General features: G+C 43.7%; 1 protein-coding gene across 2 annotated transcripts in view; it reads right to left on the reverse strand.

The window, feature by feature from the left end:
• Positions 1 to 11,098: 11,098 nt before the first annotated feature.
• Positions 11,099 to 24,498, reverse strand: part of IGFBPL1 (insulin like growth factor binding protein like 1) — a 70,763-nt gene continuing 57,363 nt past the window's right edge. The window contains exons 2-5 of one of the 2 annotated variants that reach the window (XM_053303542.1): positions 20,866 to 20,975; positions 17,797 to 17,913; positions 16,879 to 17,029; positions 11,099 to 11,327 (exon numbers count right to left, since the gene is read on the reverse strand). In XM_053303542.1, coding sequence (XP_053159517.1) covers positions 16,883 to 17,029; positions 17,797 to 17,913; positions 20,866 to 20,975 — 374 coding nt within the window. In that variant the 3' untranslated portion in view covers positions 11,099 to 11,327; positions 16,879 to 16,882. Of the gene's footprint in view, positions 11,332 to 16,878; positions 17,030 to 17,796; positions 17,914 to 20,865; positions 20,976 to 24,498 lie in introns of both variants that reach the window. The other variant, XM_053303540.1, reaches the window with a different exon arrangement.

Below are 24,498 nucleotides of genomic sequence, written 5' to 3' on the forward strand. Positions count from 1 at the left end.
GGCCCGATGGTCAGGGCAATAAAAGCACGATAACACACAGCAAGCCAAAAGTATTGCAAAGCTATCGCCCATTTCCAATCTCTAGGGGTGCCGAGCTTGTCAAAAATCACATTGAGTATTTGTCCTCCCCAGATGGTACTGACCACCCCGACTGGCTCATGCAATCCACGACAGATGTTGTCTTAAGCCAATCCTGATGGCTATTCCATTAATTAGGTTATCACCACCCTCAGCAGGAATGATATTTATATTATGGTACAATTGAATTACACCCCTGTTGTTATACCTAGTGGTGATCACAGTGGGACATGCACAGTATCCTGTTCTTCAGATGATTTGTGATCAAGGTCACTAGCATTAGGGAATTGGCTCTCAACCTGTTCTCTGTTAGAGTTGGTCCTTTCAACAGATGGGCTAGCAGGCTGTATCTTTATACTCCTTACACTTACTATCCCTTGACTTTGGTCTATCAAATCTTCCAATGTGCATATTTTCCTCAGGACATTTCACACAGATGAACTTCAGTATGAACTACGGCATGTCCTGCATGTCTCGGCAATGACAGACACACAGTTTCTTATTTTAATGGCGATTCATCTGATTCCAAATGAAATTTCCATTGAAATGTAATTTTAGTTTATATTTCAACAGAACTTAACCCATATTATCTAACATTTGCCACAGAAACATAGGCACATTGTTTTACACTGGGGGAGAGAACTGTTTCTCGTTATAAGTGATAAAGTAAGGAGCATGAACAAATTGCTTCCAATAAGGGTGAATTGGGTCCCTTGCCCCTAACATACAACTCCTTGTTCTTTATTCAGTTCAGAGGTGCAGAACTAAGAACTCGTTGCAACCTTACCTGCTTCTTAGAGATCTGGTGGATGGCACACATGCCCCAGGGAAGGACACCCTCCCCACCCCCGCCACACACTCTTATATTTTTCAACATGTTATATAGCCAAGGTCGTAATACCCAGCTTTCAAGATTCAGAATGCACTGGCAAAGTTGTTAGATCCAGTGCTAAAGAAAGCATGCTATTTGCCTTATCATTTGGGTAACTGATAATTTTGACATTGATTTTGAGTAAGGCTTCTTAAAACTTCAAAACCCACTAAGAAAGGGATTTTAAAACCTTTTAGTAGAAATTTGTTTCATTTGGTCTTTTATCCTGATTTAATTTATACTGTCTTTGAAAATGATTTGAAGACGTTAAAAAGCATAAACAAACAATTACAGCTAGTATATAGGCCCGGTGAGTATAATTGCACAGCATGCTTGGGATTGCCGGTTCACCTCTTAAACACCCACTAGGGCCACAGCAGCCATTCACCATGTTGATAGTGGGGAAGTGAATAGGGCATCAAAGGGCTTATTTTGACTGCAGTCTAGTCATGGATCTCTGATCTCATTATTTCAATTATGAAACACAGAGTTGGAGAACAGAAGACTAAAGTCTCCATTTTGGGGGTGTTTCCATGCTAGTCACTTTCTCCAGGGCGCTTTCCAGTTTACACGCTACAGCAGGGGTAAAATGCTTTGGCTTGGCAGGATCATATTGAAAACAATCTCCAGAATCTCAAACTCCTATAATGGGAAATTAATGGGAATTTTTTTCCTGTAACTGACTTGCAACATTGTAGCACTATAAGATAAAATCCAAAATAAGTAGCTGGATATGTGAAAGGCACTGTTCCTGTCTGCACAGGAACAGGGTAAACCCTACACTGTTGTAGGGTTTAATCTGGAAAGCACCCTGAATTGGCATAATGTGCTCACATAGTTTTTCTGGAGCATTCAGATGATGTTGCTGCCAAACTCTTGCAGGGTTTCCATCTGTTTAAAGACTGGGTTTCTGGTGAGTTTTCTGGCTCAGTGCAATTGTGGTGCCATCTTTTCATATCTGGTTTGGCAAAACACTAGTCATTCACCTGGGACTTTTACACACAGCAGGATTTAGCGCGAATTTACTGGGAGGCTTTACTACGAACTCAAAGTTGTCCCCAAGAAACAATGCAAATAGTGGATTTTTTAACCCCTGATATAAACCGGGCTACACTCTAATGCTCAGTGAAAAAACCTGAATTGTATGTGAACTGCTCCCCGATAACTCGGTGGAACTTGAGGGTAAATTTGGCTGATATGTGAATGCACACCCTCCATTCCGGAGGAGATGCGAGTTAAAGGGCTTTAAAAGCCCTGTGTGAAAAACTTCCTGGCACAGAAGAATGATCTGTAGCCAATTGGTGATGGGCTCGATGAAACCTCCTCTTTCTGTATTGCTTGTCCTGCATTTCCAGGTGCATTGACACCATTACTTGTCCTGGTCCCACAGGCCAGTTGTTTGGGAGAAGGAATAGGGGACTTGATTCACTTCCTCTGCCACCAAACAGCTGACCTTCAGGATTTTAATCTGCTTTGTTTGCTTACACTTCTGCGATTACATAATATACTCCCTTCCCGGTTATTTTTCAACAGCCAGCATTTGCTTTTTGCTTTTTAAATGGTTATTTTGATGTTTGTGCTAAAGTGCAAGTGTGCTAGTAAAAAACAAAACAAAACAATTAGCTAGCGAATGTACATTGTGTTATGTTTGGAGGTTTTTTTTAAGGTGCATTTTTGCCCGGTTGCCAATTACAGGACCATGCTGCCAATGTGGGTTCTGCTGTGGAGACAGGCATTGTGTCATGGGACACACAGTGCAAACTTAAGCGCTGTGTGGTAGGGATGTGTGCACGAAGTACTTCATGCAGATCCCAGGGGGCAGGGAGGGGAGCCTTTCAACGGAGGCAGGCAGGTCCTACCTGCTCCTCCGGCGAGCTTCCCCCGCCCCACTCTGCCCCATCACGGTGCTGTCCTTCTGAAAGCTCCTCCATGAAAGCAGCAGCCGGTGCTGCTGACTCTTTCCCAGTGCCCCACTGTGGTGATGGGACACTGCTCCCAGGGCACTTTCCAGATTACACTCTGTTCAGCAGTAAAATGCTTTGGCTTGGCAGGATTCTGAAAACGTCAATAGCTTGTGCAACCCTCCTGCAAAATACAGCTTTTTTTTTTTTTTTTACAATGCACATGCAATGTTGTAAGACTAAAACGCAAGGATAAAATCCGAAAGGCAGCATCAGAAATGTGAATGGCACCTTGCTGACAGCGCAGGGACTGTGATGTTGAAACACAGGTAGTATGGAAGCACACCTGAGGGACAGTAGTGACACTGTTGTAAGCGTGTAATCTTGAAAGTGCCCAGCAGCCCTCGTGTGGTGTCAGCATGCAGATAGCATTGACGCCATTTGAATCTATTTGAACAAATCTCCACTCTGTTCAATGGTTCCAAATCAAATTGGTTCATATTTAATTCAAATTTGAATGGATTTGTGCGAATCCCTAATGGGCGCTTTCCAGATTAGACCCTGCAACGGGGTCATGACTATCTGCGAAGTGTGCTTCCACACTTCTTGCGTTGTGATACCGCAGTCTCTATGCTGTCAGCAAGGTGCCATTCGCATTTCAGATGCCTTGTTTTGGATTTAATGGCTGCAACTTACTGCTATAATGTTGTACGTCCGGCATAAAAAGCTTGCCGTAATTTTCCGGTTGTGAGGTTTCACAAGACTGCTCCCCCTGCTGGTAACAACCTTTATTTACATTTTGAATGCAATTTGCCTGAACCGAAGCATTTTGCCGCTGTCGAGGGGGTAAAGCACCATGGAGAGGCTGTTGCCAATCCTGCAATGGCAAAGTCCTAAATATCTGATTGGCTTACAATGAGCTGCTGTCATTTTTAACCACTCTTAACAAAAGATAGCCTATGTTCATCTGTCATAGTAAAAACAGATCTTAAAAGCCTGCATAAATTTATTTAAGCATAAACTTTAGTGGACATTCATAGGATACAAGAAAAAACTTGCATCCAGCATGGTATGGTGGTTAGAGTGCAGGACTAGGACTGGGGAGACCCGAGTTCAAATCCCCATTCAGCCATGATACTTGCTGGGTGACTCTGGGACACTTCTCTCTCGGGCTAACCTACTTCACAGGGTTGTTGTGAGAAGAAACTCAAGTATGTAGTACACCGCTCTGGGCTCCTTGGAGGAAGAGCAGGATATAAATGTAATAATAATAACAACAACAACTTGGAAAGCAAACAAAAAGAACAGTCTAACTCCAACACTTTCTTTGCCTGTGCCACAGAATTGAACAGACAGACCGTTCTCACCTAGCGCGCTTGCACAGCTCAGGGGAATAGCGTGGGTAACCGAATATGAAAAAATCGAGTGACATACAGCCTGGACTGGTAAAACTTGCAAGTCACCATTGTCCATGATTCTCTGTGGACCTAGAGTGGCATCACTCTCTAGCTTGGCATTTTTATGGTGAAATTCCTCTGCATTTTTCGTGGTACGTTAGAGTGGAAAACCAGTTCAATTTTAACTGGAAGTGTCGTAAGGACGGCAATAGTGCGCAACTCTAGGGGCGAGCGCAGAAAGAACACAATGAAGTTTGTCCACAGTAGAGACCCTGTAGAGGGGGGACCAAAGCGAGCAAGGACCTTGCGGAGGAGTGTGGCTGCCGATTTTGATGAAGGCGATCGCGTCGGGAGGAGACCGAGTTAAGGAGCTGCCGCCGCCAGAGAAGCAGAGAGCAGATCATGTTCCGCACTGAAGGACTGAGGCCAAAGCTGGACCAGAAGAGCTCAAACGGAAGATTTATTGATTGATTTGATTTGATTTGATTTGATTTGATTTGTATACCGCCCCTCCAAAATGGCTCAGGGCGGTTTACAATTAAAACACACCACTAAAACAGTAAAGAGCTAAAACAAATTTAAAAACAACATAACAATTAACAATTTAAAAACATTTTAAAACAACAATTAAACAATTACAATGATTAAAAACCCTGAAATCGGGTTTTAAATTTTAAAATAAACCAGAAATTAAAACCCCCACAATATAGGAAGCTGAGAAAGCTTGGTTGAAAAGAAGGGTTTTCAGGTGTTTTTTGAAAATTGCAAGAGATGGGGAGGATCGTATCTCAGCAGAAAGCGCATTCCACAATCTTGGGGCAGCGACTGAGAAGGCAGGTCTCTGTGTAGCCACCAAACGAGTTGGCGGTAACTGGAGACGGACCTCCTCAGATTACCTCAATGGGCAGTGGGGCTCATAATGAAGAAAACGCTCTCTTAGGTACCCAGGGCCTAAGGTGCGTGAGGATGGTCTTTCCTCGGTCCGCACATTCCTCTTCTAAGTGGTTGTGCTGCACGCCAGTGAGTGCCCCTTGAGTATGGCCACGTTCGCGCCCTGGGTCACTGACCACGTGCAGTGAGTGCTGGAGGTTGCCAGCCTGGATTCAGGGGGTGGCGGGCGGCGGGTAAAACACATGATTTAATAAGACGTAGAAGAGTCCTCTCGGCCCTGTGTGAAGAACCCTTTTAGGCCTCTTAATTGCCAATCTAGAGGGACAGAAATATGGTGAAGCTGCCATCTGTGGCAACGGGATTTTCTGCTGAGCCCTTTTAGAGGGTGTGGCGTTTAGGTGGTGACCCTTCAGGCCCCACTCGCATGTTTCTTCCAGAAAAAAAATATTGCTGATTTTTGGCCTCCCCGCCTCTGCCACCGCTACTAAATCTGTTCACCAAATGCCTTCAGAACAGCGCATGGAGAAAAGGCATTAAAGTGTTGTTTTCTGCCGTAGGGTTCATCAGCATAGGGAAAAAGCTGAGGGAATATAGATGATTATTTACCAGTAGCAAATGTGTAGCTGTATGTGTGCTTAACTGATCATCTTTCCTCTAAGGAGAACTTTTATCACTCCCCTGTTCTCCACAACTTTAGCTAGAGAGTTTCGTTGTTACATAGCAGGATGATACCACTGAACAGCTTTTTACAGTTGTAGTTTGGTTAATTGCTGAATTTGCTCATTTTTCAGCAGCATCACATATGAGGGGGACAAATAATGGCGCAGCAGGGAAGTAACTTGCCTATGGAGCAAGAGGTTGCTGGTTGGAATCCCCGCTGGTATGTTGGGAAACACCTCTATCGAGCAGCAGCGATTTATTTATTTATTCAGTTTTTATACTGCCCTTCCGAAATGGCTCAGGGTGGTTAACAATTAAAAAGAAAGATGCTGAAAGGCATCATTTCATACTGTGCGGGAAGAGGCAATGGTAAACCCCTCCTGTATTCTACCAGACAACCACAGGGCTCTGTAGTCACAAGGAGTAGACACCGACTCAAAGGCACAACTTTAATACTGAAGTAAATGACAATGTACTCTTCCCTACTGAAGGTGTAGCTGTCCTGCTTTAGCCTGCTGACATACATTTGTAAAAAGGAACATTTGTCACCTTTAATATGGGAAGTGGCAGGCCTTGATATATTTTCTTTTATTCTAGGAGCCATCCCAGATACCCTCTGCTCTGGCGTGTGTGGGGTTGGGTAGATTCACCACTCTCCCCCAGCAACACCCATGCGGGGAGGCAGAACCCCCCTCGTGCTCTCTTTCTTCCTCTTGGTCTTCTCTTGTCCACTTGGCTCAGATAGGCCGCAGACAGACATGGTCAGGAGGAGGAATGGGCAAGCGAAGTGGGGGCAGGTTTCTCCTTCCTCTTTCTGGTTGCACAAAATGGGCCAATAGAACTAGGAAGAGCAACCCATTCCCACTTTGCTTGCTCCCCCCGTCCCCAGTTGTGTTGGTCTATCACTTACCTGAGCCAGACAGACATGACCAGATGGAGGAGTAAGCAAGCAAGGTGGGGGTGGTTTACTACCACCTCCTCCTGTTTGCGTCTGTCCTGCTCAGGCAGGTGATGGAGCGGCATGATTGGGGAGGGAGAGAGCACCCTGCCTTTATTGCTCATTCCTCGTAGCTATGCGTCTGTTCCTTGCCTGGCTCAGGTTTTGTAGTAAGCTGGTGCCTGGGAATTGTTGAGCCCTTTGAAGTTGCTCCAAAGTCACAATCCCTGAAGCCTACCCAAGACCCAGGGTAATGTAGACACTAGAGTACTGAGCTTGAATACAGGAAAAGCCAGTTTCAAATCGGCTATGGGGCTTCTTTGTCAAGTCATTCTCTCTCAGCTACAGGGTGGTTATGGAGCAATAGTAGAATTTAAAGGTAGTAGATAATGCACATTTCTTTCATCCCATCTCATGTACAGTTTTTGTAGAAACACACTTGAGGGGCCACAGTTGGCCTGGAGAATGCTTTTGTATGCTGCAGATGGGCTGCGGGTGGGGAGACATTTGCACTTGCACAATTGTACTGGGTGCAATACAGGTGTGGGACATCTGGGCTAGGAGGAAGCCACCAGGCTCTGCACAGAAACAGAACTAGTTATAGGTTTACCATGTATTACCCAGTGTTGTCATCAGGTGTTCATATAGAACATCATATAGGTGTTCATATCAAGTGTTCTTTCTAATTATTTTTTTTCATCTGTGTGAGGAATAAGTTTTGTTCTGGGTGGCAGTATCAAGGCAGTATGCGCGCATGTGCATTCAGAGTGGGGCCTTCCTGATTCAACCGGAGCGGGATCTAAAATTAACTGAGCAGACATCAAATGATTTGCGAGCACAGGCACTTGCACACGCCTTCAAGGGAACACTGCCGTACAAGTAGAATATCTGTGAAACCTTCTGGTTGTAAGAGAATACACTGCAGTGGTTAATGCAGTAGCTTTAGCGCACTTTGTGGATTGTGGTGCAAGAGCACTGGATGAGTCTTGCAAGGGATCCCAAATACACTCACATGGTGAGTGGCCCTTTCCTCTGGTAAGAGTGAGTCCCCTGCACTTCTCCCAAATGACTGGAACTGGGGAGAAGGGCTTGGAGGAAGGTTGCCTTCAGAGTCGTATTGAGACAGGGAGGAGTTCTGAGCATCTCTAAAGCACAGAGTGACACACATGAGCCTTCTCCCCCAAAGATGGAAGGGTAGATCATCCCCAATCTTATGCCTCAGAGATGCTCCAAGTATCTTCAAAGCTCAGTATGGCCCAGAGCCACAAATCTTTGCTGGTTACCAAGGTCAGCCACAGTTTGTAGACTCCTGGAGTGTGGTGTGCGTAGACCTTACAATTGCATACAAGTGCTGTGCAGAAATGCTCCGCTTTCAGAGTGCAGTAGTGTATATGACGCAGAATGCTGACTGTATTCTGCACCAATGCACAATGTAATGTATGGAACACCATGCCACAAGATGTAATGATGACCGCTAAACTAGATGGCTTTAAACAAAAGGGATGTTTCTTTTTCTTTAGCTCCCTACATTCTAAAGAAGCTGGACAGCATATGAGAACAGAAGAGCTTCAAAGACAGTCTGCATGGAAGATGAAGCTGGACTGTGGTGGTTCGCCCTGTTTCTAAATAGGGTGCAAAGAAGAGACATCATATCCTGGCAAACAAATCCAAACACTTCTTAGATGCATATGGGGGAAATTATAGAATAACTGAAAAGAGAGAAACAATCATTTTTGTCACTGCACTTCCCATGTGTCAGAATGCAGCTTCGTCATGTTGGTACTTTGTGTGTGTGTGTGTGTGGGGGGGTAGTTCAAAGATTCCAACCCTTTTTTTGGGGAAACATAACTGTTAACAGAGTGCTTTGGAACAGAGCTCCCTCTGAAGTGTCACAGTGGTGATGTTGTTACTAGACTCGGTCTGTGCAGTGAAGACTGTCATGTGAAACAAGCTTGAATAGTTGAAATAAAATGGTGCCTATATTCTAATCACAGTGTTCTGAGATGTCTGTAGTCAAATCAGTGATGCTGATCTGCCCCCCCCCCCCAAGCTTTCATTCATATAGAGCAAAAGCAGGCAAGGACAGAGAGGAAAGCTGGCCTTGTGGCAGAAAGCATGACTTGTCCCCTTAGCCAAGCAGGGTCTGCTGTTTGCATATGAATGGGCGACTAGAAGTGTGAGCCCTGTAAGATATTCCCCTCAGGGGATGGAGCCGCTCTGGGAAGAGCAGAAGGTTTCAAGTTCCCTCCCTGGCAGCATCTCCAAGATACGGCTGAGAGAGACTCCTGCCTGCAACCTTGGAGAAGCCACTGCCAGTCTGTGAAGACAAGATTGAGTGAGATGGACCTAGGGTCTGACTCAGTATATGCAGTTTCCTATGTTTCCTAAGGAAACATAAGTTTAGAATGAATTGACAGAATGAAGAACACTGAGCGTTGTGGTGCTCAGCAGCTTTTCAAAATGGCATTGTTCATGTGCAAAGAGATTCCGAACTAACTGATGTTAAACTGTGCCATCAAAATTGAAGTGACTAGTCTTACCATTTGCTTAATGAATCAGGGTATCATTCCAAGCAAGAAGGCACTGGGAAAACGAACAAAGAGTGGATAGAGAGGTTTTTCACCCTCATAACTAGAATTGGGTCTCATTCAATGAGGTTGACTAGAGGTCAGATCAGGAAAGACTATAGGAATTGCTTCATGTAATGTATAGGATAGGCACTTCACTGCCACAAGAGGTGGTGGTCGTAGCAGCTAGCTTAGCTGTGACCCACGTTACAAGTAGAAGCAGGGTAACCACAGCAACATGGCTGCTCCCACGTCAGCACTGGCTCCCAAACAATATGGATTGGGCCCATACATTACAAGTAACTTGTAAAGGATCAACCTTTTTAAAAAGCCTTAGTCAAGTTCATGGAAGATAAGTCTGTCAAAAGCCATGATAATCTAAACAGAACCTCAGTATTGAGAGGCACTACACCTTTAAGTACCACATGCTAGGGACAAATGGGAAGGCAGCCTTGTCAGCTTTCAGAGGCATTGGCCTGGCTCTTCATGGAGACAGAATTCGGAACTGGAACATTGGTCTGATTCAGCAGGCCAATTCTTATGCTTTAAAAATGCTGTCAACTTGATTACTGAGCCTCCTTTGGGTAATGACCCAGCCACTTATTTTCATTTTGATTACTCAGTTATGCAATATTCACTATAAGTGGCAGCAAAACAGTAAGAAATCACTTATCACGAGTTTGTTCTTAATTGAGACAAGCAACAACTGAGCATCTCCCTGAATGAAAAATAGCCAGCAGGTGTCAGCAGTCAGCTATTTTTGCTTTACAATTGTAGCTGCCGGCCATATATAGATTTGTATAGATCTTTAAAAAATCAGAAACAAATTCCTACTTCAAGGCTGTACAAAGAACAGGGAAAATACAGGCGGCTAGAAATAGTGCTGTCTCTGTAGCAGTCCGTATTGTGAAGGACAGCTCTGCCTACAGAACTGAATGCCAGTTGCTAGGAAGCAACAGCAGGAGAGGGCTATTCACTTACAAGTCTGTCTTCTTGGCTTTCCCAGAGGCATCTGGTTGACCACTGGGAAGCAGGCTGCTGGACTCGGTGGCGCTTTGGTATAATCCAGCAGGGCTCTTATGTACTTCTTACATGCATGGCAGACCCATATACTTGAGGATGAAAAAAAGCTTTTGGTGAGGCATCGAGAGATGCTGTAGTCTCCCACAAGCACCACCCAAATGGCAGGTTTATAGCAGGGTTAGGAGGGTTTCTAGCTTTTTCCTGCCTCTGCTCCTGTGCCTTCACAAGCAGGAACAGCTTTTCCTGGCATGGAAATAAAATGATGTGAAAAGATCCAACTGTTAAAGGCACAGGAGCAGGGACAAGGGAGTGAGAATCCTTTCTTTTTAAATAACCTTGTGCAAATTAAACACAGGGTGCATGTGTGTAAGCATCACTGATGGTGTTACGAAATCCATCTCAAAAGCTGCACAAATGTGGTTGCATGATGTGATATCCACTGGAAATGGTGGCTGTTGCACAACTTTAAGACAGAGCAGAATAGCCCTCTTCTGACACACCATCAACAGCAGTGCAGGCGGTGCTCTAACTGCCTGCATTTTGCTGCATGGTATGTGAGCCCCTGTGTTCAACTGGAAGGCAAACAGAACAGGTCCTCCAACAGTTGCTTGAGTTCACTTCAAAGATGCAAGTCCTGTAGTAAGTCTAGTTCTGCTGTTGAGATGTGTCGCTGTAGTGCACTGCCCGGAAAGGCAGGCCTGCCACTCAGCGTTCTATTTCATGGTATGCTTGGCAGCTGTACTAAGCGCATGAGTGCCAATAAAAAGGCAAAATTAAAATGGTAAAAAAGCCATGCTTTTATTGAGCATTTTTGTTACATTATTAACTACATCCAATATTAATCAGACACTCTAGAAAAGTATATAAACTGCACCATTTATGAAGAACATAGAGATGATGGTTTCTAGTCCTCAGCCAGTAAGAAAGCAGAGGAAGTCACTAGTTCACTGGTTTCTAGTCTGTGCTCAGCTCTGATTTCCCTTGGAGGTAGTCCAGTCACTTCTTCCTAGAAGGAGAGTGGGGGGAAACAACAGATAGTGAAACTATTATGTGATTTCACCTAAGATGTATTATGGCTACTACACTGCTTGTGAAGTTCTCAATACAAGGGCAAACACCTCAAGTTACACTGAGAGCAACCTTTCCTAGTACAGAAGACTTCACCATTACCTTAAATTCAGAAAAGCATCTTTGTTGCAATTGGAGCTTTGTGTCTTCTTCTTAACCAAACTTCTGTTAACTCTTTTCCCTTTGTGCTCCAGAGTACTGTTTCTCTGCTGTATCCCTAAACTCTAACCCTCTTTTTCCTCCTCATTTTAGCGTGCTCCCTCTCTTCTGTCTGTACCGCCATCTGTTACCCCTTTCTGGGCACCCCACAGTGCACAGCTGCGCCACACCTCTATCTTTTTGCTAGTCTTCGGAATTCTGTTTTTTGCCCCCAGCCCCTTTCTGTGCTCTTCCTTGCCAAATTCAGTGGCAACAGCACACAAGGCTTTCACTCTTCATCAGTTCACAGGCTAAGAAAATCTCAAGACACAGGTGAGTGGTCCAGTATGGCAGGCTGGTTGCCACAGGCTGGAAAGTCTGGTACCATCATGCACCTTTGAATCCGGGGAATGGAGGAGCAAAGCAGTTGTGAATGAAGACATTCTTGCACCCTCCCTCCACTTTTGATGGGTTTTGATGAGCCTTTGTTCCCACGAAGAGGTGAAAAAGAGACACAAACAATGGGTTTTTGGATTCTCTTAAAGAGCCACAAATAAGAAGGGGCTGTGAATTGGGCTACCAGGCCTTGTTTTGGCCTGTTCTACTGCCCCTGTTTAGTATAACAAATGAGACAGATGGACAACAGTGAGCAATGGAACCAAGGCAGATACATACTGAAGAACACAAGGGATGCCAGCACCTTTCTCTCAGTCTCCCCCAGTTCTGCTCTTGACCTATAGGAGACTGGCGCATGCTCTTCAGTTCACCTGGTGCTGTCTGGGCTTAAGTATTCCCCCACCTCGGAGAGGTTCCTTTCCACAGTCCATTGCTCTATCTTTCTTCTGAGAAGGTGAATCAGTGTGCTTGTCTCTAGGTCTCTTTGCCTGTTGGAATACCCGAGTGCTGCCTTCTCTCTTACAATATAATAGGCAGTTGCATACAGAAGATCATGTTTAAAAATCTGGATAATTTGAGACCGAGACCAGCAACACCTCCCCCCACCCCCCCTCAACTTATACTCAGTCTAGAAGAACTCTTGCTTCTTGGCTCCAGAAGGAGGTTGTTTTCTTCTCAAGATGAAAAAGAAAAAGTATGGCAAGAAAGTGAAGTACCCATTCTGGGTCAAGGGCCTTTCCCATCAGAGAATGGTTTCTGCACATCTCCCCTGGCATGATGCATGGGCAAATTTATTGTGGGACTAATGCAAATAAGCAATTTCCCTAGGTTTTCAAAGCTGCTTACAAGTAAAGCTTCCATTAAACTAGTTTGTGTTTTTTTTAAAAAGAGACTTGCCTAATACCAAAGAAATCCACCATCTATCAGCACTGAATTAATCAGAAAAATCCTGCCTACATATTCTCAGCTAACTGCACAAAGATAAGGAGTGGACCTCTCTAGTAAAAAGCTTATAACACAAGAGGTGGTGGTGGGGATTGCTGAAATAACCCTCTTTGCAGCCATGCCCATCACTTCTGATGACAGAGGCATTCCAAACAAAGCTCTGGCTGACCTTAAAGCACATGGGCAATTATATGGGAAAAGAAAATCCATAAGGGTACCCTGATCCCAAGCCCTGTAGAGCTTAAAAGGTCAATACTTGGACTTTGAGTTGTTCCTGGAATCTATGTGGGAGTCAGTGTAGCTTCCTGAGAACAAGCGTGATGTCAGATTTGCCTCTATACCATCTCACAATACATTTGTAATGCTAGGGTCTTCCTGTTTTGAAACTGGACAATGAGCAATATGGAATTTCTGTATGATTTTCCCCACCCCATCTCAATAACTAGGTTAATCTTAACTGGCTTAACCTCCTATTCCTTAACCTCAAGAGAGACTAAATACATATAGCTGCATCTGCTTCTAGGTATTCCTTGTTACTCATGCCTCTCTTTTGGTTACGCCAATCTGTAAAGCATCATGGACACCAGTGCTCAATTAATAATAATAATAATAACAACAATAATAATAATAATAATAATAGGAGAAACTGCAAAAAACATAGAAACACCAAATAAAGAAGAAACAGTGCAATTCTGGGGGAATCTGATCCAGTATCTGATCCAAAAATACCACCTAGATTCAAGGAAAATTAGAGAAGTCCTGGAAATAATAAAGCAGCAAATAACAGCAGTGTCAAGAAGATTAGCAGATACGAAGCCAGAATTACTCAACACAGGCAGAATCTCCAAATCCAGTCAAATCAGAGATGTTTCTACCAAAGCATACAAGGAGAAACTGCAAGAAACCTAGAAACACCAAATAAAGAAGAAACAGTGCAATTCTGGGGAAAATTATGGGACAATACAATAGATTATAATAAAAAAGCAGGCTGAATGAAAGAGGTCAAAAATGTAACCAACAAATGCAAGATCTAATAATAACACCAGAATTAATAAGTGAAAGAGCAAAGAAAATTAAAAATTGGACTGCTCCAGGTGACGATGAACTGCATGGCTTTTGGCTTAAACGCCTTCATAAACAACTATCAAAACAGTTCAATCACATTTTGCAAGGAGGTGATATTGAACAATGGCTAACAACTGGGAAAACTCATCTCATCATGAAAGACCCAGCAAAAGGTGCAGTTCCAAGTAATTATAGACCGATAACCTGCCTTCCAACCATGTTCAAATTATTAACTGGAATAATAGCAGATGAAGTGATGCAACACTTATTAACTAACAAACAGCTTCCAGTTGAACAGAAAGAAAATTGCCCGAACACCAGAGGCACAAAAGACCAGCTGCTGATTGACAAAATGATTTTAGAAAATTGCAAGAGAAGAAAAACCAATCTAAGTGTTGCATGGATTGACTACAAGAAAGCCTTCGATTCATTGCCTCACACATGGATACTAAAATGTTGAAACAACTGGTGTCAGCAAAAACATTCAGATATTTATTTAGAAAGCAATGAGCATGTGGAGTACACAGTTAACAATCAATGGCGAGACACTTGGACAGGTTAGCATTAGAAGAGGCATTTTCCAAGGGGACTCACTATCCCCTCTGTTGTTTGTAATCGCCATGACCCCACTTTCACAAATATTAAACAAAACAGGCCTCGGATACCAAACATCTAAAACATCAAGTAAAATCAACCATCTGCTGTACGTGGACGATCTGAAGTTGTATGGAAAGTCCCAGTCAGAAATCAAATCACTGCTAAGCACTGTCCAGGGGCGTAACTATAATAGGGCAAGGGGAGACAGTTGTCTGGGGGCCCACTGCCTTGGGGGCCCCCCCAGAGGCAAGTCACATGACTGACTCCCCCAGCCGCGCACCCACCCAGGCTTCCTTCAGTTGTATTCATCCTCCGAAATTGATGTGAGTGTTAAGACCTGGAGCTACCAGAACAGCATGTCTTTCTCTAGTACCATTCAATGACTTGCATCGTCCACAATTTACAAAACTTTTGAGCTGAGCTTCAGTGGGGTGGGGGGCCCATTTTAAAATCTTGTCTCTGGGCCCACTCCAACCTTGCTACACCCCTGGCACTGTCCGTATATTCAGTAGCGATATAGCAATGGAGTTTGGACTAGACAAGTGTGCTGCATTAATAATGAACAGAGGGAAAATAAGAAAAACAGAAGGAATAGAACTGCCCAATGGAAGCAACATCAAGAACCTGGAAGATAAAGAACATTACAAATACTTGGGCATTCTCCAGGCTGATAACATCGCACACACTGAAGTTAAAAGAAAAATTGGAAGTGAATACATCAGGAGAGTTAGAAAAATCCTCAAGTCCAAACTCAATGGCGGGAACACCATACAAGCCATAAACACCTGGGCTATGCCTGTTATCAGATACACTGCAGGAATAATAGACTGGACCCAGGCAGAGCTAGAGACGCTGGATCGCAAGACCAGGAAAATCATGACCATCAATTATGCTCTGCACCCCCGCAGTGATGTAGATAGGCTATACATCCCTCGCAGCTCAGGTAGAAGAGGAATGCTGCAAGTCCATCAAACAGTAGAGGAGGAGAAAAGAGGCCTTGAAGAATATATCAAGGACAGTGAAGAAGATGCACTTCAAATGGTCAATAATGCGAAACTATTCAACACCAATTAAACAAAACAGGCCTACAAGAAAGAACAAATCAAGAACCGAGCCGAAAAATGGAAAAATAAACCACTTCATGGTCAATATTTGCACAATATAAGTGGAAAATCAGACATCACCAAGACCTGGCAATGGCTTAAGAATGGCAACTTGAAGAAAGAAACAGAGGGTTTAATACTGGCTGCACAAGAACAGGCACTAAGAACAAATGCAATAAGAGCAAAAGTCAAAAAATCCACCACAAACAGCAAGTGCTGCCTTTGTAAAGAAGCAGATGAAACCGTGGACCACCTAATCAGCTGTTGTAAAAAGATCGCACAGACTGACTACAAACAAAGGCATGACAAAGTAGCAGGGATGATACACTGGAACATCTGCAAAAAATACAAGCTACCTGTAGCCAAAAATTGGTGGGACCATAAAATTGAAAAAGTTGAAGAAAATGATGATGTAAAAATATTATGGGACTTCCGACTACAAACAGACAAACATCTGCCACACAATACACCAGATATAACTGTAGTCGAGAAGAAAGAAAAACAAATGAAAATAATCGACACAGCAATACCATGGGATATCAGAATAGAAGAAAAAGAAATAGAAAAAAATCACAAAATACAAAGATCTACAAATTGAAATTGAAAGGCTGTGGCAGAAAAAGACCCAAATAATCCCAGTGGTAATTGGCCCCCTGGGTGCAGTTCCAAAAGACCTTGAAGAGCACCTCAACACCATAGGGGCCACAGAAATCACCATCAGCCAATTACAAAATGCAGCTTTACTGGGAACAGCCTATATTCTGCGACGATATCTATAACAACAGCAACAACATAGACAATAAAATTCAGCCATCCCAGGTCCTTGGGAAGGACTCGATGTCTGGATAAAATAAACCAGTCAATAACACCTGTCTGACTGTGTAAAATAATAATAAATAATAATAATAATATCCAGACATCGAGTCCTTCCCTAGGACCTGGGATGGCTGAATTTTATTGTTAATGTTATTGCTGTTGTTATAGATATCGTCGCAAAATATAGGCTGTTCCCAGTAAAGCTGCATTTTGTAATTGGCTAATGGTGATTTCTGTGGCCCCTATGGTGTTGAGGTGCTCTTCAAGGATAAAACAAACCAGTCAATAACACCTGTCTGACTGTGTAAGTAAATAATAATATAAAATAAATGCCAAACAGCTACTTAACTACTGATGATCACGAAAGCAAGGCATACACTGCCTTAAAATGGCACTGCTAGTATCAAAGAGGACTAGTACATTACCTTGCTACTTCATGTCTTCTGATGCTGGGAAAGTATCCTTATTTTTACTTTGCTCCAGCACTTTAATATGTCCTTCTGCCTGTATTTCTCCCACCATATTTGTTGCATGACACTGGTAAACACCCTCATCTTCTTTTGTCAATGGGTTAATCTAGAAAAACATACAAAGAAAATGTTAACTGGAAGTCTACACACATTTACCACAATATATGAATAGATAAATTACTATGTATAATTTAAGACCATGGAGGGTGGGGGAACCTTGATTTTTGAAGACTTTGACGATGACATACATGCCAAAAACAAGGGGAAAATAGTTTTAAAATATGGACTTGAATTCTAAGGAGTGGATAAGCAGCCAATTTTCTTTGGACAGTGGACATTGCTCTGTGTGGCACGTTATATGACAGCAGCAACAGAAACAAACAAAATGGCAACCATAAACATTTGAAAATACAAATGTAGAATCCAAAAAGTAAAGCTGGAAGCAGTTGCCCAAAATTTTTTTCAGACAGAGATCTTTCCCATCCCTGCCTGGAGATACCAGGGAATGAATCTGGGACATTCACCATACAAAAGGTGTGTTCTGACACTGAATTATGGCCCCTCCTCAAATGTGTGAACTTGAGCAATAATACTAGCTGTAGAGCAGGAGTGAACACTCAATTCTTGAGCTACCTCCTCCTGCCATCTATTATGCATGGATGATATATTGTGCTACCATCTCTGGAAAGGGACTTGCAGAAGAATCACCCAATGAACACAATATGGGTTGTGGACCTGCTCTGATTCATTCTCCAGAAAGGTTTAAATGATATTTGTTTTCCTTTCAAGGATATCCATCAAACTTACATTGTATATAGAATTTCCATTGGCTGGGCCATCACTGTTTTCCCTCCCTTCTCCATGTGAACTTACCAAAACCCAGCCTGTGCTTTCATGTTTAGAAGGACCACCTCGAACCTGGACTGCCATGTTGACTCTGTCTCCAGGCAATTCTTCTAGGAGCTTAACTCCCTTTGGTGATTCTGTAACCTGCAGATATTAGCAAAGTCAGCACTCTGAAATCTTTTAAGATCACCCTTTATAGAGCTGTATATACACCTGACCTTTCTTTGGCTGTTATATCCATCCTACTGTTTTGTCAAGGCTTATGTTCTTAAGATATTCCCAGACCTGGCTACCAGGTGGCAAGTGATAGATGCTACTGCCACCACTTGGCAACGTCTTCCAGTGATTAAGCATTTTTTAATACAAATGCCTTGTTTTTTAATTGCTCAATAAAATTACACTTTTGACAGAATGTGTGAGCGGGGTGATAGGGAAGAAGAAACAGAGGATCAACTGCTGTGACCTACAAATTATTGGATCTTTTTCACAGGAATAGGCAGCAGAATGACTAAAGTACTACTACAGGAGAGCTGGTCTGGTGGTAGCAAGCATGACTTGTCCCCTTAGCTAAGCAGGGTCTGCCCTGGTTGCATTTGAATGGGAGACCACATGTGAGCACTGTAAGATATTCCCCTCAGGCAGGGTTGTAGCTAGCCCGCCGGCGGCCCATGTGCAGCCGCGGTGGGTGCCCCGATAGCCCCACCCCCTGTGTCTGACACCAGATGCAGGGGATAGCCATGCCCCCCGCATCTGACGTCAGACGTGGGGGGGGGGCGTGGTCTGGCTCCCATAAGAACATAAGAACAGCCCTGCTGGATCAGGCTCAAGGCCCATCTAGTCCAGCAACCTGTTTCGCACAGTGGCCCACCAGATGCCGCTGGAAGCCACAGGCAGGAGTTGAGGGCATGCCCTCTCTCCTGCCATTGCTCCCCTGCAACTGGTACTCAGAGGGACACCCTTGAGGCTGGAGGTGGCCCACAGCCCTCTGACTAGTAGCCATTGATAGACCTCTCCTCCATGAAGTCATCCAAACCCCTCTTAAAGCCATCCAGGTTGTTGGCCATCACCACATCCTGTGGCAGAGAGTTCCACAAGTGGATCACGCGTTGTGTGAAAAAGTACTTCCGTTTGTTGGTCCTAGACCTCCTGGCAATCAATTTTATGGAGTGACCCCTGGTTCTAGTGTTGTGTGAAAGGGAAAAGAATCTCTCTCTCTCCACTTTCTCCAGGCCATGCATGATTTTATAGACCTCTATCATGTCTCCCCGCAGTCGTCTTTTTTCTAAACTAAAAAGCCCCAGGTGTTGTAGTCTTGCCTCATAAGAAAGGTGCTCTAGGCCTTGAGGCTCCGCTCGGGAGAAGCAGCTTAACTGCTCAAGGGGCCGCTTGGCCCCTTCGGCAGTTAGACAAAGACTGGTGCTGCGTTCGCAGCGCAGCCCAGGAGTGACTCTTCCCTGCAGGGAAGAGCTGCTTCTGGGCTGCGTTGCGAACGCAGCACCAGTCGTTAGGCTGGAGCTGTGAATGCAGCGCCAGCCTTTGTTTAGCTCCCGAAGGGGCCGTGCGGCCCCCGCTTGGGAGCTAAACTACCACCCCCGCGTCTGATGTCAGACGCGGGGGTCGTGTCAAGGTCGCGAATGGTGGCTCCTGATTGGGCACGGCTCGGGTTCTTTGAACCCGTTCGCCCAATTATAGCTACGCCCCTGCCCTCAGGGGATGGAGCCGCTCTGGGAAGAGCAGAAGGTTCCAAGTTCCTTCTCTGGCTTCTCCAAGACAGGGCTGAGAGAGATTCCTGCCTGCAACCTTGGAGAAGCCGCTGCCAGTCTGTGAAGACAATACTGAGCTAGACGGACCTATGGTCTGACTCAGTTCCTATGTTCCTATGATCAGTTCTGTGAACATCTTTAGACCCTACAAACAGGTCACCTATAGAGAGATATCTTTATGATCAAAGACCAAACATTTAAACAGTTACAAAACAGGTCACCTACACTTCTTGGTTAACAGCAAAGTCTGTTGGAAGATTTAAGAAGTTTAGCTGGGTACAATTGCCTATATCAGTCTCCAAGCATGGATCACAGATTGAGGCTGTTCTCATGAGCAGCCAAGACTGGGCTAAGGCAGCCAGGCCTGTTGGAAGTTAAGGACTTTGCACTGTCTCATGTCTCAAAGACAGTGGAGGACAGACTAGTGAGTCAGAGGGCTAGAGGGTCAAGACATTGGTCATCCCTTCTCTACTGCTCTGACACTATCCCTTTGGAATGTAGATTGCTACTCTTGGGGACTAACTTCTTTCCTCCCTTCTCTTCCTGTCCCTTCTACCTTGCAACATACAAGCAAGGTCCTCTCCCTGCACCATGTGTGCAGAGAACATGCAGAATCCATCTGCATCCAGCTAGATAGATAGATTAGAGATCCTAACTCCTCACTTTCCTCTCTCGAATGGAGTTCTCTAATAAATGCCATATATATTGATTTGAAACTATGAACTGGCTCCAAGTTACTTTACTCTCAGCATACACACATGCCTAACTAAATCCGCTATGTTTGTGCTCTCTGCTATAATTGAAAAAGGATTTCTCTACCAGAGAGAATTCCCAACAAAGCCCAGGCTTGGCTGACCAGGCTTGGCTGCCCATGAGAACGGCCAGGAGACATGTGGCTCCCAGTGCAGAAGCCGCCTAGGGAGCCCACCTCTTAAACAAGGTTAAGGGAGGGAGTACTCCCTTAACCCCATTTACCTGTCTGTGTGTCAGTGCTGGCTGCTTCCAGGTGGCTGCAACACTGATGGGCACCCGCTGATAGCTAGGGTGATCCCCACAGTGGGATTTCCGTGGGCTGGGACAACAAGTCCTGGCCTCAGAGCGATCTGCAGTGCTCTGTGCTGCACGGAGCAGGGCTGATTGTGCGGGAGCGCGGAATGCACTCCTATCATGGAAACGATGGTCATCGGGGGGGAAGGCAAGGCTTGGGAAGCCTACCCACCCACCCAGTAGGTTGCGTGAATGGCCTCATTATGTCCACAAGTCTCCAGTCAGAGAGCAGACTAGTAGGAATCAACCACTATAAAACAATTCAGAAGGATCATATCTGGCCTACCTTTTTCCAGGTGATGATGGGTGTTGGGACTGCTTTCACTTCGCAGGACAAATAGACTTGGGCTCCAGTTACATTGTGTATCCTTTTTGGTGGCACAAGAATAGCAGGAGCTGGAGCAGGGGTTAGAGAGAAATAGGTTTCAGAAAAAGCTTTTAGATATGTAGCTTTTATAAATATGTGAGTTGAAAGTTAAACCCTTTGACATAGTGAGTCTTCTACAGAGTGGAAACCAGCTATCAAAACAACACCAATTCATTGATTCACAGTAGACAGTGTAAATGAAATGTATTCATTTCCTTAAGACCACATTTAATGTTTCTAGAAACATCTGTTCAGCTATTCAGGATGCGCAACAATTTGTCTGGGATCTGATGTAGAATTTGGACTCTTAAAAGTCAGAAATTTCTACTTTGTTATATGTGTCTAGTTCTTATGGTTGCGCAGATGCTGCCCGTTGTTTTCAAATGTATCAAGAGAAGGCTGCAGCTACTCAGGCTGTGGTGCTCCTGTCCCAGTTCTCCCAGCTGTTTCCCTACCAGTAGACTACCCTGTTCCCCATCTATGTACTGCTCTCTTCTTACCACCATACTGCACTTTGCAAGACTATTACAGACCCTAGGAACATTCAGTTTTTTATGTCAATAAACCATGCAAAAGGGTTGTGCAAAGCTGCATGCATAATTATTTTGCAATATTTGAATTTCCCAGGTTTCGTTATGCACAATCTTTACTTGACGTAGTATCTATGCGCTCCAGCTCTTTAATACAATTTGTTATGGGGCAGCTAACAAATAAAGTTGCTTATTATAATGATGATTATGATTTATTAATAGTTCTATAAGCCAGAATCTGAAGAATTGCTTAACTCGTTCCATGCACCCGAGGGGACTTTAAGCTTGCATTTCATGAACAGCAGACCTCTTTCCCACACCATTTTTGAACCGGAGGGGAGTTTTTCAAATGCAGCTTGTGATACTGCATAACATTCTGCCATCCCAAGTAAAAATCTCACAGAGTACATGCAAGCTTTTGAGTGTTCCTGGTTGTCTTTGGTGTTAGCCAACATGTTCCAGTGAACTTTAAAAGTTATTGAAATAAACATTTTACCATACATCAAATCATCTTAGGAGGAAAACATTTACAAAAAATGCTAGGGAGCTCAAACAACAGTAGGCATTTCGCAAGCAGGATCCAATTGCAATGCTTTTAGGTGTTCTGTAGTCTGGTCATTGAGCACAGAGTTTTTCATCCATTCAAAGAAAAGGAGACACATGGCTGGAGACAGACAATAGTTTTTCAGAGAGCTGAAAGTAATTTGAGAGGGGAAAATTGCTTCCCATGAAGTATTTTATTTACTTCTTTAATAACCATATTTATGTACCACTTTTCAACAACAACAACAACAACGCTCACAAAATGGTATAAACTAATTTCCTTTGTACAACAGTTGCTTCCGGTCAAAGTTTTGCAGGATTTTGAAACAATATAAAAACTTTCAAAACTGTATTTATCAGAGGCAAAAGCACTTTGTGAGTAACAATTCCTCTTTCAATCAGCTTTACTGCTCTGGGTGGGTGGGTGTGGGACACACCCACTTGTCTTCAGCCTATGGCACTAAAGTTCAGGTATCTTAATCCCTCTATTTCGACTACTCCCCTTTTTATTTCATGCAGAGTGCTCCATTAGCTGTATCTATGGCAACATTTCAGAATGATTGCAAGGCCTGTGGTAGAGGCACCCTTGCAAAATTAAACCAATTTTCTGCCAGTTTTTAACCACCCCAAGAAAGATGCAGGCCACTGGATTCTCTCACCATTTGCACTCTTTCTTTTCAGATTACAATTATCACAGGAGGATACTTTTGAGTCAGTCTCAGCAGTCACGATATCACTCCTGCTAGTGTCCCTTATCTAAATTAAGCGTAGCTCTTCAGAGTTTACATGGCAAGACAGTGCTGGGACCATGACACCTGGCACACTACAGATGCTGGGAGAATAGACAACACTGTAAGGTGCCCTCAGCTCAGGCAAGATGAAGGACATGGACTCTTCTTCACTGCTAGCAGCTGTGCCTGGTCACACTGCTCTTTTAAAAAAGAAAGCAAAGGGGGAGGGAGAAAGACCATCTGCTAGAGATAACTCCCATCTGTAAAATTACCACTGACAAATGAATATTTGTTTTAATGCTACTTAACGGAGTCTGTAAGGACCATCCCATACAGAATCCAGAGAAATTCCCTTTGGATCTCAGGATTAATACCTGCTGAGTGCCTTCTGTTTCCAAGGGGTTTGATGGTTTAATAGCATAATTGTTCACATCTGCTTTAAGATACGGTTGCCCATCATATGTAAATTTAAGCTTTTTTAATGGGAGAAAAATATGTACTTTATGACAGATGGCATAACTGGAAAAGGAGCTTTGTTTCACAATGCATTCTTCCAGATATATTGCAATTCTTATAGTTGTTCATGGCTCTTTGAGTAATTGAGACAAGACCCACAGAAATCCCTTTGGGAAAGTGTCCCATGAAAAATACAAAATAAACAAAACTGCAACATTCAGTTATGAACAAATTCTAAATTTTGCATTGTCTTGAATAGGATGGAAAACTTTGGGTAACTGCTGGGAACAGGGTTTCAGACTAGACTAGAAGTTTCAGACTTGCTTTGATCCAGGAAAGCTCTTGTTATGCTTTGTATTCCTGAGAGCCACTGTTTTTTCCAGACAGTGGTCCCAGAATTGTGTTTTTCTACATGAACTGAGTCATGGTCAGAATTCATAATTAAGACATCACTATTTAAGGGTTACACAGCTGCAGTGCACACACCATTATTTACAAATACACTGTATTACAGTTTTGCCTTAAAACTATAAAGGGACACACACAGACACATGTTTTTAAATGAAAAAGAGAGGTATGAAAATAAAAGAGTGCACTTTCTCTATTTCTTACAACTTACAATAAAAGCTGTTAACAAGGAACTAGTCATTCAAATCAAGGTCAGAGTAGAGTCTAGCAAGTGTGCCTGGTAGGACTATGTTTTCGGGGTGTATGAGTATCCATTTTATTTAAACAAAAAATGGGAGAAAAGAGATGGATTTTTAGAAGCCTTCCCATATAAAAGTGATGTGCTCTGTTTAAGAGTCATTAGTTTTCCTTTACCAAACCAACTTAGGTTTTTAATAATATATTGCTAACAAGCAGCATCTGATGTGGAGTGTCTTAGATATCGAATACATTGTTGTCGTCATTATCATCATCAACAAGAGAGGGCACCACAGAAGAGGATTAGATCTGGATTGAAGAGGCCCTGGTTCAAACTTCTGCTCATCTACAAAACTTGCTAGGTGACCTTGTGCCAGTCACTTTCTCTTAGCCTAATTTACTTCATACAGTTGCTTTGAAGTGTGTGTGTGTGTCGGGGGGAGGGGGGAGGGGACCTGGGATAGCCTTCATAAACACCACCCTAGGAAATTTTTCACACCTCTGGAATGGAGGTGTGTGTTCACATATCAGCCAAATTTACCCTGAAGTCCCTGCGAGCCATCAGGGAGCACTTCATACACAATTCAGGTCTTTTTAAATCGGGCATTGGAATCACTGTTCCCTCTAAGGTGTGCGCACATGCGTGC

The sequence above is a fragment of the Hemicordylus capensis genome, chromosome 2 (genome assembly GCF_027244095.1).
Source record: "Hemicordylus capensis ecotype Gifberg chromosome 2, rHemCap1.1.pri, whole genome shotgun sequence".
Taxonomy (NCBI): Eukaryota; Metazoa; Chordata; class Lepidosauria; order Squamata; family Cordylidae; genus Hemicordylus; species Hemicordylus capensis.